At 38.2% G+C, this 12,975-nt stretch overlaps 1 protein-coding gene across 18 annotated transcripts in view; it reads right to left on the bottom strand.

Moving 5' to 3' along the window:
• Positions 1 to 3,119: 3,119 nt before the first annotated feature.
• Positions 3,120 to 12,975, bottom strand: part of LOC127508489 (uncharacterized) — a 155,165-nt gene continuing 145,309 nt past the window's right edge. For all 18 annotated transcript variants that reach the window (XM_051886491.1, XM_051886492.1, XM_051886488.1 and 15 more), the window contains 10 exons: positions 9,506 to 9,928; positions 8,761 to 9,183; positions 7,834 to 8,091; positions 7,491 to 7,745; positions 7,165 to 7,407; positions 6,267 to 6,524; positions 5,613 to 5,912; positions 5,285 to 5,533; positions 5,107 to 5,190; positions 3,120 to 4,847 (listed from right to left, as the gene is read on the bottom strand). In XM_051886491.1, coding sequence (XP_051742451.1) covers positions 4,781 to 4,847; positions 5,107 to 5,190; positions 5,285 to 5,533; positions 5,613 to 5,912; positions 6,267 to 6,524; positions 7,165 to 7,407; positions 7,491 to 7,745; positions 7,834 to 8,091; positions 8,761 to 9,183; positions 9,506 to 9,928 — 2,560 coding nt within the window. In that variant the 3' untranslated portion in view covers positions 3,120 to 4,780. The remainder of the gene's footprint in view (positions 4,848 to 5,106; positions 5,191 to 5,284; positions 5,534 to 5,612; positions 5,913 to 6,266; positions 6,525 to 7,164; positions 7,408 to 7,490; positions 7,746 to 7,833; positions 8,092 to 8,760; positions 9,184 to 9,505; positions 9,929 to 12,975) is intronic.

A 12,975-nucleotide genomic window follows, 5' to 3' on the forward strand; every position in this document is an offset into this window, starting at 1 on the left:
CTAACACATAAACAACAATATACAAGTGTCTGTGAAGTTATACAATTTTATACAAGTCAAACAATACGTAAGTGCTAAATGCTAATGGTCTTTTTGAACCTTTCCAGTCTGGATTGCGCCTATCACACATCTCTGAAGCTCTTTTATTGTGTGGTTAATGGCATCTGGATTCTGGGTTTATAAACATCCTAATGCTTCTTGACCTAAGCTCTGCAGTTGACACGGCCTGTCAGTTTTTCATCTCTTGCCTTTCTGAAATCAGCATCACTGGTTCAGCTCTTTTGGCTCAAATGACGGAAAGTATTTTTTGACTTTACAAGGGTACAAATCCACCACTGCTCCTATGACACAAGGTGTTCCTCAGGGTTCAGTTCTTGGTCCATTTCTCTTCTACATGCGTCCACTTGGCGACATTATTTCTTTATGGTGACGTCAGTTTCATTGCTATGCTGAAGACATCTAACTTTATCTTACCACAATCATGCCATCTCTTCATGATTCACTCACTGCATGCATGCTTAAGAAAAAAAAAAAAGGTAGTTTCTTTAACGTCACTTTTTGTTACCTTTTTACATTGACTCAGTTAAGTTGTATTTACTTAGAATTTTAAGTATTTTCAACTTGACAAATGTAGTTATTTAAACTTATAAAGTTTAGTTGGAATAACTTTATGAAAGTAAGGAGAACTTTAAGTTTACAATACCAAAGTTCATGTTCATTTAACTTTTTAAGTTATCATTTTGCACTCAGTTAAGTTGCGTTTACTTAGAATGTTAAGTATTTTCATTTACAAAAGTAACGTGAACTTATTTTGTTTAAGTTTTCAATGCCACAGCTCATGTTCAATTAACCTAACTTGACTTATTTTTTTTGTTAAACCAAATAAATTATTTTAATTGTAAATAATTATTTTTATTTCAAATGTTTCAGCCATGTTTTGGTTGAGAACTTTTTCATTCACATTCAGATTAATTTCTACTGCAAATAATAATTGATCTGATCAAATAATAATTGATCTGATGTCTTTGCAGCTTCACTTTATTTAAGTAATAATTTTTTTGAAGTCACCATTTTGGTGAATAGAGTTTCCTTTAGTTGTGCTCTTGATCATTATTTTTTTTAATTAACTTTTTTTTGGTTGATTTAACACTGTGTTTAGAAAACATGTTTGTTGTGGTAAAGAAAACCAGAAATGAGATGAGGGGGTGCTTGATACTTTGATATGAGCATCATAAAGTGGTTTAGTTTGCCCTAAACTCTGTTAGGGTTTAGTGTTATTAGAACCTCTAAACTTTCTACAGATCCTGTGATACTGCAGCATTTGCTCCAGCAGCGTCATAGCAATCTGATCATTTGAAGAAATAAAAACAAAAAAACAAAAAACATACTGGACAGTAAGTTTTAAACTACGGTATTATTCAGACATCAAGAATCAGCGTATGAATCTCAGCAATGGTGACAATCAACAAAAAGATTCATGCTGCAGTGCATTCTGGGTGCACCAATCAAAACTCATGGCTCCCAGCATGCACTGCGGCATGAATTTTAGTAGTTTGTTTTGTCACCATCGTTGAGGTTTGTATGAAGAGTGTTGATGTCAAAGTGTGTCTAAATGCCCAGTTTGAAATTGTTGCTCAAATGGTGTTTGGGATATTCTCAGTTTGCGTCAGTGTTAATGCACCAGTGCTCTTTCTCTCACAGCTAAACTTGTTTAGTTAAAAGAAAATATTTCAATAGGGCCTCAACCTTACTGCTACTGTATTTGCTTTGAAACAGTCATTTAAACAGTAATTTAAATCACTGTACAACAAGCATTTGAATGTCTTAATGTCTTCAGCTGATCCACTTTATCAAAGCACAATGTTCTTAATGAAACACTGATGCAATTGGTGTAAAAAAGTCATTTAAGAAAAGCCAAGGGTCAAGTGCTCAACTAAAGCACTTTTCACTATAATGGTGACTTCAAACAAAAAATTTCAATTAAAAAAAAATCAACATTAATTAGAGCTAAACCTCTGTTAATTCTCAGAAACAACTTATGAAAGAAATAAAGTCAAACTGGTCTGTAATAAGTGAAGCTGGTAAAGCTGTTTTTGGAGTTGTTTAATCATCCTCTGCTCAGATCTTGAGAAATTTAATTTAATTGTTTGCAGTTGATGTTTCAGTGGCTGAAATCAGATCAATTATTATTTGCAGTAAATGAATTTGAAAGAAAAAGTTCTCAACCGAAACATGGCTGAAACATTGAAATTCATGAAAGATCAATTTAAATAAAATAATTATTTTTTTTGGTTCAATTAATAAAATAAGCCAAATTAGGTTACATGAACATGAACTTTGGTATTGAAAACAATTAAACTTTGAAGTTTAAATAACTAATTTTGTCAAGTTGAAAATACTTAATATCATAAGTAATTAAAATTAAGTCAGTGGAAATTAGTACCTCAAAAAGTTAAGTTGAGTGAACAAAAAACATTTTACAGGGAACGTTTGTACTGAAAACTTAAAGTTCACCTTACTTTCATAAAGTTAATCCAACTCAACTTTATAAGTTATAACTTTTTGCACTAACTCAGTTAAGTTGATTAAATAATTTTTTATTTATTTATTTTTTTTACAGTGTATTAGGTATATCAAACACTGGATGTCCCTGAATTTTCTTACACTAAATAATAATACTGAAATATTGTTGATTGGCTCTACTACTCCAGTCAAAAGATTGGAGCTGTGCATTGCTTTCAATGGGGTTCATGTTAAACTCTCCTCTGTCTGTAACTTGGGCCCGGTTTCACAGACAGGGCCTAGCCAAAGCCAGGATTAGGCCTTAGTTCAATTAGGATATTTAAGTAGCTTTTATAAACACACTAGAAAAAAAAAAACATTACTGGTGTGCATCTTAAGACAAAACAATGGCTCTAACATATTTTAAGATCTGTCAGTGCAAGCTACTTTCAGTTAAAACAGCTGCTCAAACATGCATTTTAATCTAGGTGTTATATTTGACTCAGCTCTTTTTTTTCATTCCCAAATCTCCTCTATTGTTAAAAACTATTTTTTTTTTCCCACACCTCCAATCCTCTCTCACGCTGTCTGAAGCTGGAACCCATACTATGCTCTAATTCAGTGGTTCTCAAAAGCTTTTATTTTCTGTAAACACTCTTGTACAGACACATTTAACATCCGACTGAAAAAGACAGATTGCTTCAGTGATTGGAGCCGTTGTTCCCGCGTGTCTGTGGAAATGGAATCGATTTTATCAACATCGTCAGCTGTATTAATAAAATCTATCGCACTTAAGGTGAAAATAAAGTAGGACAGATCGGAAATTTTAAATAATTGAATTAAAAAAAGTCAAGTGTAATAGGTTTCAAAATGAATGTATGCTGGATTTGACAATTATTTTATTATAATAATAATTTTGATGATTATTTCATTTCAATCAGTAACAATTTATGACCATATCCACAGAAATAATAAAGGCAATAAAGATAACCCATGAGTACAACACAGGATTGAATACAGAAGTTAAATAGACATCTGAAAAACAGTCAAGTATGACAAGGAGCAAACGTCCTGTAAACATTTGTAATATATTATATCATAACTGTCTCAGTACCATAACATTCATGTGTAACTAGAAGATATAAAAACAAAAGCAAGTTTGACCTCCTCGTCTAACTAACCAATCATTTCAGTCAGAGGAATGAGGTAAGTGTGATTTCCTGAGTATAATGTCTCTCTTGTATTGTGTCTGAAGTAACACTGAGTTCAGACTGTGAAACGGTTTCTACTCTTCTTCATGATGAAGAGGAGAAGATCAGGTGATCAGTGATGTGAATGCATTACTGTATGTTCTTATTACTGTTCAAGAACACTAAAAGAGAACATTATTTTTCTTTTAGTTAATGATAAAGATTAACAAAACTGAAACTAAACTAATAAACATATGTCTGCAAACAGTAAGATGTAACAAATAAAAGTAAAGGCTTCCATTAAGCCGTCAGACCAAAAAGACAAACAAACAAACAAACAAACAAACAAACACTAAATGAGAATATAAATTTACTGAAAAACCAAAAAAAAAAAAAAAAAAAGTAGCAATAAAGTAATGTAATATGTTAGAGAGACCCACGACCCAAACAAAAGAAAGTAACAATAAAGTGGTTTGATTCGTCTACCTTTACCAAAAACACAGAAGAAAAAGAGGGCTGGATTCTCCTACATTTCTACCACAGTCTAAGTGGATCGAATGGCGTCAGCAAAGCGAAAGAAACACTTTTAAAGAAACTTTTTGGTCTGCCGACTGGCAAGAAGTCTGGATCAGTGCGACCGGCCCAGTCGCAGCAGCTCATCTCTGTTAAGAGGAAGAGGTGTTTAAAAGGACCGGCAGCTGAACACACAGAAGACACCAAAAAACAAAATAAGTAACCAATAATTATAGTAAATACTAATGGAAACTGAACTAACAAGACAAATGGAAAATAAAATACGAATTAAAACTAAAACTAATAATGGCACAAATGATATAAAGCAGTGGAGAAGAGTAAAGAGTTTACAAAATAGATGGATTTTGTCATTTTACAAAACACAGTTAATGCAACAGAAACCCAGTGTTGATTATGACTGAAGGTGATGATGAAACATGAACGTGGTTCACAATCTGCAGGACAGATTCATCTCTGGGACTCTGATTCTTCGGATTCTTCAAAAGTGTTCACACCTGTTACCTCAACATCTCTCTAGATCTGCACTGGTTGATTCCAGAGAGAGTTTATTGGCATCACCAGATCTCAAATCGTGGGTCTGTGAGGAAGAGCTGTCTGAATTCAATTCTGTTGTTGAAGAGCCTACAGAGATACAAACACACACTGATATTAACAACAGACAACTGAAACAAACACCATCATGAACAGAAATCAGATTTGTAGACATGAATTGCATTAGATAGTGAAGGAAAAGCAGTAGTAAATGGCCGTGTATCAAAGAGAAAACACTTTAACTCAGAGCTCTCAGTTTTTGAGTCTCATGTTTGCTTCATATCATAAAAAGACTTCTGATCAAATAACTTTACAAGGGAATGTGATTCTGTGACGTTCAGACACACACCTTACTGTCTTTATGTTGCTGTTGTCTGAGACGATACTGTAGATTCTCTGAGCCCCAATGTCAGTGATGCTATTGCCACTAAAACTGCAGATCAAACAAACAAATCAGACAAAATGCAACAAATACAACATTATACTACAGATTATACTTTATACTTCTTTGTTTCTCAGTCACTCACTCAATGTTTTGTGCTTTGTGGAGGTTTGGGAGCAGCAGATCCAGGCTGTGATCAGTGAGACGACACTGACTCAGATCCAGTTCAGTCAGTCCTTCAGAATATTCCAGAATCAGCACCAGACCTCTACAGACCTGCGGCTCCAGATGAGTCTGACTGAGGTCGACCTCGTCACCCAGAGCTCGAGAAAGAGACACAGCTTCCTCAGGCCTCACATGAGCCAGAAACTGAAGCAGCAGAGATTTATCACAGCTGAAACACACAGAGCAACAGATGATTATAGATCATTTAGTCTGTTTGTGTATGAATGTAATGTGTTCATGTTTCTCACCAGAGTTTGACAGAACGTAACACTGGGAACAGCTGGTCCATTCCAGCTGTGTTAATCACACAGTCCTGCATAATCAGCTGTGTGTGTGTGTGAGCTCTCTGAATGACTGTGCTCATCACACGGCAGTCCTCAGTGGTCAGATGTAGAGGCTCAGAGTCTGTGTTTGTTGTCAGATCCAGAGCAGAACGGCAGAAGTCCAGCTTGTGCTGCAGGACGGAGAGCAGAACTGCTGCTGCCTCCTGCTGGACATCAGAGACACTGCAGCAGTGAAGCATCTTCAGTAACAGCCGCCTGTCAACACTGAACACAGACAAACACCAAATCAACAGATTCTGGTAACATCAGTACCAGCTGAGAGTCAAAGCATCTTAAAACACTAAGTATGGATGTATTTTTCCAGTACTTTTGATGAAGAAATATTTGAAAAAATAACAAATTCCATTGCCAAATGATGATGATAATTCAACAAATTCAAAAGTTGACTTTTTAGGAGGCACAATAAATGCAATACAATATTTATGATGTTGCCATGTACACATTTGTAGACCTCATTCTAGCGTTCAAAGCTGAGGAGGACTCTAGTCTAGACGCCTCAGGTAAAGGAAGGATGCAGCCTTGTAATTGAGAAGCACCCATAGAGAAAAGCAGCGAGACCTGAGGCTGGAGACATGTCTGAAGAGAGGCACAATGCTCTCCAGCTCTTCCTCTGGTATGGAGGTCCACAGCAGGTTGAGTGAAACTGCAGTGCAGTGCTGCAGTGTGAAGCGCAGGGCGGCGCAGTGGACAGAGTCCAGCTCTCTGCTCTGCAGGCTGATGTAGTTCTTCACTGAACTCAACAGACTGGACACAAATCCAGCAGAGCCGCTCTCATAGATCTCTCTCATTATAGACAGCATGAAGCTGGAGCTCAGCCTGTACAGACATCATACAAATCATCATTATTAATCACTGTAAATTATTTAATCATTGTTTCTTCATGGTAATAATTTGGGTTTATATGGGTAAGAATACCAAAAAGGTCTGCACTCTAAAAAAAACTTTAATTGAGATGCACAGGAGATAAGATGACAAAAGTTTCGGCTCTTCACCTTCGTCAGTGTGACAATTTCATTCACTCTCAATAGTAATATGGAAAATGCACTACAAATCCACAGGTGCTCACAATCATGATTAAAGCAATCAGACAGTCAGTCCACAGGCTTCAGTTTAAGTCCATAACAGGTCACAATTAAAGAATGCCAAGAGGAAACACACATCGGACAAAAAACAACAATTCTAGTGAATGAAATTGTTACACTGACGAAGGCAAAGAGCCGAAACGTTTGTCATCTTATATCCTGTGCATCTCAATTAAAGTTTTTTAGAGTGCAGACCTCTTTGGTATTCTTAATTTAAAATATAGGTCCTGGCACCTAATTAGATGGGAGAGCACGATGAATGCTTTAATTGGGTTTATATGGGTAAGATATATTAAGCAATACATATTAATAATTCTCATCAAATGTTTTTACATGCAGATTTTGTGAAAGAACTCATTTATTGAGTGATTTACCGTTTAAACTGAATCCTGTTCAGAAAAGGCAGAATTTCTCTGATTTTGCATTGAATGTTGCTCTTTCTGAAGTCCACAGTGATTTGTTGAATTTTGTGCTGCAGGAAATAGTGAAGCTCTTCCCAGCTCAAGGAACAGGAAGTCAGATCTCCACCCACTTTCTGCAGGAAGTGCTGAGTCAGTTCCTCTTCCTGAGCTTCACAGACACATTCAACCAGCTTCTGGAGACTCTCTTTAGATGATCTACAAATACAGAATTAATTTTTTTTTTTTTTTTTTATGTCATGATAATATAAAGTCAAACACAGCTGAAATGTGTCTTATACCTGAGAATCAGCGGGCCCTGGTGACACAGTAGGACAGATAGAGAAACAGACTCCATCTTGTATTCAGTCAGGTTCAAACACTGGACAGTCCAGAGTCTCAGAAGGATGGCCAAACTGCTCAGGACTCTGGACCACTTCCTCTCTGACAGCTGGTTATCATTCGGATCAAGTGTGAGTTCATTAACAGTGACGGGAGTTTGAACCCTCATAGATCTCAATGCCTGCACTATTCTCACCACCATATAACCACTCAGCCTGAAAAAAACAACAACATGCACTGTGAATATTAGCAAATCTCAGTTCAGGAAAATTAATCAAGATCCTGTTATATTTATGTCTGTACCTGAGTGTGTGTATGTGTGTGATGTGTCTGAAGAGAAGTCTTGTTCCTCTTATAGAGATGGCTTCAGGTTTTAGAGTGAGGTTGAGTCTGTCAGCAGAGGAACGTAAGACTCTCCCCACAGACCTGCAGATTTTACTGGATAAACTTCCTTCCAGACTGAAGGAGAAGTCAAGAACCTCCAACAGTAAAGTCACCAGATCTGGATTCTCTCTGAGCTGAACCACTTTAACTAGAGTTAACAAACACCGCTCAGAACAGCTGAAAAATATAATAAATATTTGATTAAAATAACTAGATAAATTAACATGATAATTGGAAAAATCAGAAAAATACATTGTATTTTTCATTGGAAAAAGAAATAAGCAATGCAATGCATTGTATTTCATGTGTAAAAAAATTAAAGTTATTAAAACATTAAAGTTATTAAAACACAGGATTCACTGAGACAACAAGGCAGTGCAGGGATGGGCTGGATATGGGTGAACAACAAAACATGTGGACACATTAGACATCAATCTGGCATGGGACAGAGAACACTGGTTCAACACAGGAAAGCAAATGTAGAATAATAAGGGATAACCGGTGGGGTAAATGAACTAATAATTAGATGAGAAGGGAGGGGTCAAGACAAATAAAGCACATGGTAGATAGAAACAAACATAGCAAAAGCCACGTGCTCACACAAAACATGATGATACAAGAACTCCAAGCCAATGAAGAACATAATACAAGCCATGTGCTACACTAAATACATTGGCCATTATAATCAGTGATGCCGTCTACGCTGAATGCTGTGTGGCAGAACAAATTCCTGACAGTAAACAGATGCCCCATTCTATTTCTGATGTAGTTTTGTCACCAAACTAAGAATAAGACCAACCCGAGTGTCAGAACACTGAAACTGTAAGGTGATGTAGATTCTCTCACCTCAGCTGTGAGATGTGGGGCAGACACTGAAGGAAACTCTTCATTTCACTCTCTTCCTCTGAACATCCTCTCAGCTCTACTGGTTTCTTCTCTGTTTGGAGTTTCAGCACTTCCAGGAGGACGGAGGTCTTTCTCTGTGAGAGATCTATGATCCAGACTTTAGGTGACTGGAAAACTGACTGTAATGCTGGAAGGAAACTCCCACCTGTTTGAGTCTCATAGTTCTTCACATGTGAGCAAAGATCCAGCAGGAAATCCCTCTGTTTAATTCTGTCAGTCCATTGATAAGGAAAAGATCTGTAGGCGCAGACTGATGTTAACAGTTTCAGCATCTGCTCTCCTGTCTGTGTCTCAGTCTCTGCTGCTTTAATTAAGAGTTTTAGATGAAATCTTTTTTGAACACTTTCACTCACATTAGTGAATCTGTAACAAAATGGAAATGAGAGATATGAATACTGATATCACATACCTTATTAAAGTCATGATGTGACTAAATTCAAATAAAAATAAACTTTTTTGTGTGATTTTTCTCACTAATTTCAGCTCATTTTATTGTAGACAAAGTTGAGACAAAGCATCAAATTAGACATGAAAAATCATTATTGAATTCTGATCATTATATTACCATTTTGATATTGGAATCAGATACAACTTAAATGTACATGGAAGATACTGTAAGTCTTGACATTTAATGCACAGTAAGTTTCATTTATATAAACAATTAAAACCACACAACTTCAGGTACCTCAGCTGTGAGATGTAGGGCAGACACTGAAGGAAACTCCTCACTTCACTCTCTTCCTCTGAACATCCTCTCAGCTCTACTGGTTTCTTCTCTGTTTGGAGTTTCAGCACTTCCAGGAGGACGGAGGTCTTTCTCTGTGAGAGATCTATGATCCAGTCATCAGGTAACTGGAAAACTGACTGTAATGCTGGAAGGAAACTCCTGCCTGTTTGAGTCTCATAGTTCTTCACATGTGAGTAAAGATCCAGCAGGAAATCACTCTGTTTAATTCTGTAAGTCCTTTCATAAGGAAAAGAGCTGTAGGTGCAGACTGATGTTAACAGTTTCAGCATCTGCTCTCCTGTCTGTATCTCAGTCTCTGCTGCTTTAATGAAAAGTTTCAGAACAAACTGCTCTGCAAGTCTGATATTCCTATTGTCAATCCTGTTTCGCAAAGAAAATTAAAATGTTGTATAAACAGACATACAGTAGCTCAGTAATATGACAAAGATAAAACCCGTCTTGGGTTACGACTGTTACTCTGGTTCCCTGAGAACAGGGAACGAGACACAGCGTCCTGAGACACATATAGGGGAAACGCCTCTGTGTGACTAGTATCTGAAGCAACTGTCAAATCACGGCAATCCTACTGACCGGCAACAGCCTATGACATAATACTAGTGCGACTAGGAAGAATATGAAGGGCACCTAGGGAACATGTCATCCACTTTGTAAGGGTGGACCTCCTACAGGGGGTCAGGCTGTAGGGTTGCCGAGCGACTAAAGAAACGTTATCAGCAAGATGGCAGAAAACTGTACATTTCTTGTCTATACCCACCCACTGCAACTTATACCAACGGCGGACATAAGCGCAGTTATAATAGCAAAATATGTGGGAGAGCGTTGCTACAGTGTGACAATATTGTATTGCAATAGGGAGCACATTAATGTTAATACTAAATCAAAAATAGTTAGCACATCATTTGTAATAGAAAGGGTTTAATGACAATATCTGATTATGGTTACACTTAAAATAATTACAAAATAGATGTATGAGATGATAAAATCATATACCATTAATCGTACCCAGCAAGTATGTCAAAAGTTACCTGAGAGATAGAGAGAGAGAGTGAAAGAGAAAGAGAGAGAAAGAGAGAGAGAGAGAGAGAGAGAGAGAGAGAGAGAGAGAGAGAGAGGGCCAGAGAGAGTGCCCAAGAAAAGCCGAGAATCAAAGAGCCAGAGCAATAGTTACAATCCTCTTTTATCCCTTCCTTGACCATGTAACTGAAACCAAAATATGAGACATTCAAACTGACCAATCAGGAAATTAAAACTTCCCCCACTGTACTAAAGGTGTGACCATTTGTAGACCCCCGATGTATATACATTTTGGCCTACAGGCCTTGATCACCTTCAACACCTTTGTGCCTTCCAAATGGCCCTTGTAGCAAGAGAGAGGGGGTTGAAACAGTAAAGCAAATGTCTTTGTTCGTTTTAAAATATCTTAAGATATTTTCAGTCTTACAACTTATTATCTGAAGGGACTGCCCAGAGGCATGGCTAGGAGACGCAGTGTCTCGTTCCCTGTTCTCAGGGAACCAGGGTTACAGTCGTAACCCGAGACGTTCCTTTTTGAAAGGGAACTCGCACTGTGTCCCCATGCCGTCATGCTGAGGGGAGTGCATGCCAAGAAATAGCTGTGACTAAGCACAAGGCAGTTTTGACAGAACTGGCAAACACCACTCTACCCCTTCTGGTAAGATAATAGGCTGTCAGTGACAATACTCGCTACGGCCACCACCTGAGCTACAATGCATCTGGAAAGTATTCACAGCGCTTCACTTTTTCCACATTTTGTTATGTTACAGCCTAATTCCAATATGAATTCAATTCATTATTTTCCTCAAAATTCTACAAACAACACCCCATAAAGACAACATGAAAGAAGTTTATTTGAAATCTTTGCAAATTTATTACCAACAAAAGACGAGAGAAAAAAAAAAAAAAAAAAAAAAATCACATGTACATAAGTATTCACAGCCTTTGTCATGACACTCAAAATTGAAATCAGGTTCATCTTGTTTCCACTGATCATCCTTGAGATGTTTCTACAACTTAATTGGAGTCCACCTGTGGTAAATTCAGTTGATTGGACATGATTTGGAAAGGCACACACCTGCCTATATAAGATCCCACAGTTAACAGTGCATGTCACAGCACATACCAAACCATGAAGTCCAAGGAATTGTCTGTAGACCTCCAAGACAGGATTGTACAGATCTGGAGAAGGGTACAGAAAAAATTCTGCAGCATTGAAGGTCCCAATGAGCACAGTGGCCTCCATCATCCATAAATGGAAGAAGTTTGGAACCACCAGGACTCTTCCTAGAGCCGGCCACCCAGCCAAACTGAGCCATCGGGGGAGAAGGCCTTAGACAGGGAGGTGACCAGCACTTCTCTGTGGAGAGAGGAGAACCTTCCAGAAGAGCAACCATCTCTGCAGCACTCCACTAATCAGGCCTGTATCGTAGAGTGGCCAGACGGAAGCCACTCAGCCTGGAGTTTGCCAAAAGCCACCTGAAGGACTCTCAGACCATGAGAAACCAAATTCTCTGGTCTGATGAAACAAAGAATTGAACTCTTTGGCCTGAATAGCAAGCGTTGTGTCTGGAGAAAACCAGGCACCACTCATCACTTGGCCAATACCATCCCTACAGTGAAACAGGGTGGGGGGAGCATCATGCTGTGCAGATATTTTTCAGTGGCAGGAACTGGGAGACTTGTCAGGATCGAGGGACAGATGAATGCAGCAATGTACAGAGACATCCTTGATGAAAACCTGCTCCAGAGCACTCTGGACCTCAGACTGGGGCGAAGGTTCATCTTATAACAGGACAATGACCCTAAGCACACAGCCAAGATAACAAAGGAGTGGCTACGGGACAACTCTGTGAATGTCCTTGAGTAGCCCAGCCAGAGCCCAGACTTAAAATGGCTGTGCACTGACGCTCCCCATGCAGAGGTTCTGCAAAGAAGAATGGGAGAAACTGCCCAAAAATAGGTGTGCCAAGCTTGTAGCATCATGCTCAAAAAGACTTGAGGCTGTAATTAGTGGAAAATAATGAATTTAATCCATTTTGGAATAAGGCTGTAACATAACAAAATGTGGAAAAAGTGAAGCGCTGTGAATACTTTCCGGATGCACTATATTACACCTCCTAAAGGACGTACCTTCTAAGCAACAGAAGGACTTGATTAAGGCCGCTCAAGGCTTTGAACCAGCCACTTCACTAGGAAGGGGTTCCTTTAAGGCAGTGGTTCTCAACCTTTTTTGGGCCAGCGCCCCCTATCCATTATCCAGGATTATTTTAGACTGGTTCAAGTCGGCACCGCTGCGGTATACCTGAACAGTACCAAGACACCTGCAATTTTGTTTATTTACCACTAGAGCTTTGACTGAACATTTGCAGGGCTTAATTTGTGCCGGAACA

This window comes from Ctenopharyngodon idella, chromosome 3 (genome assembly GCF_019924925.1).
Source record: "Ctenopharyngodon idella isolate HZGC_01 chromosome 3, HZGC01, whole genome shotgun sequence".
Taxonomy (NCBI): domain Eukaryota; kingdom Metazoa; phylum Chordata; class Actinopteri; order Cypriniformes; family Xenocyprididae; genus Ctenopharyngodon; species Ctenopharyngodon idella.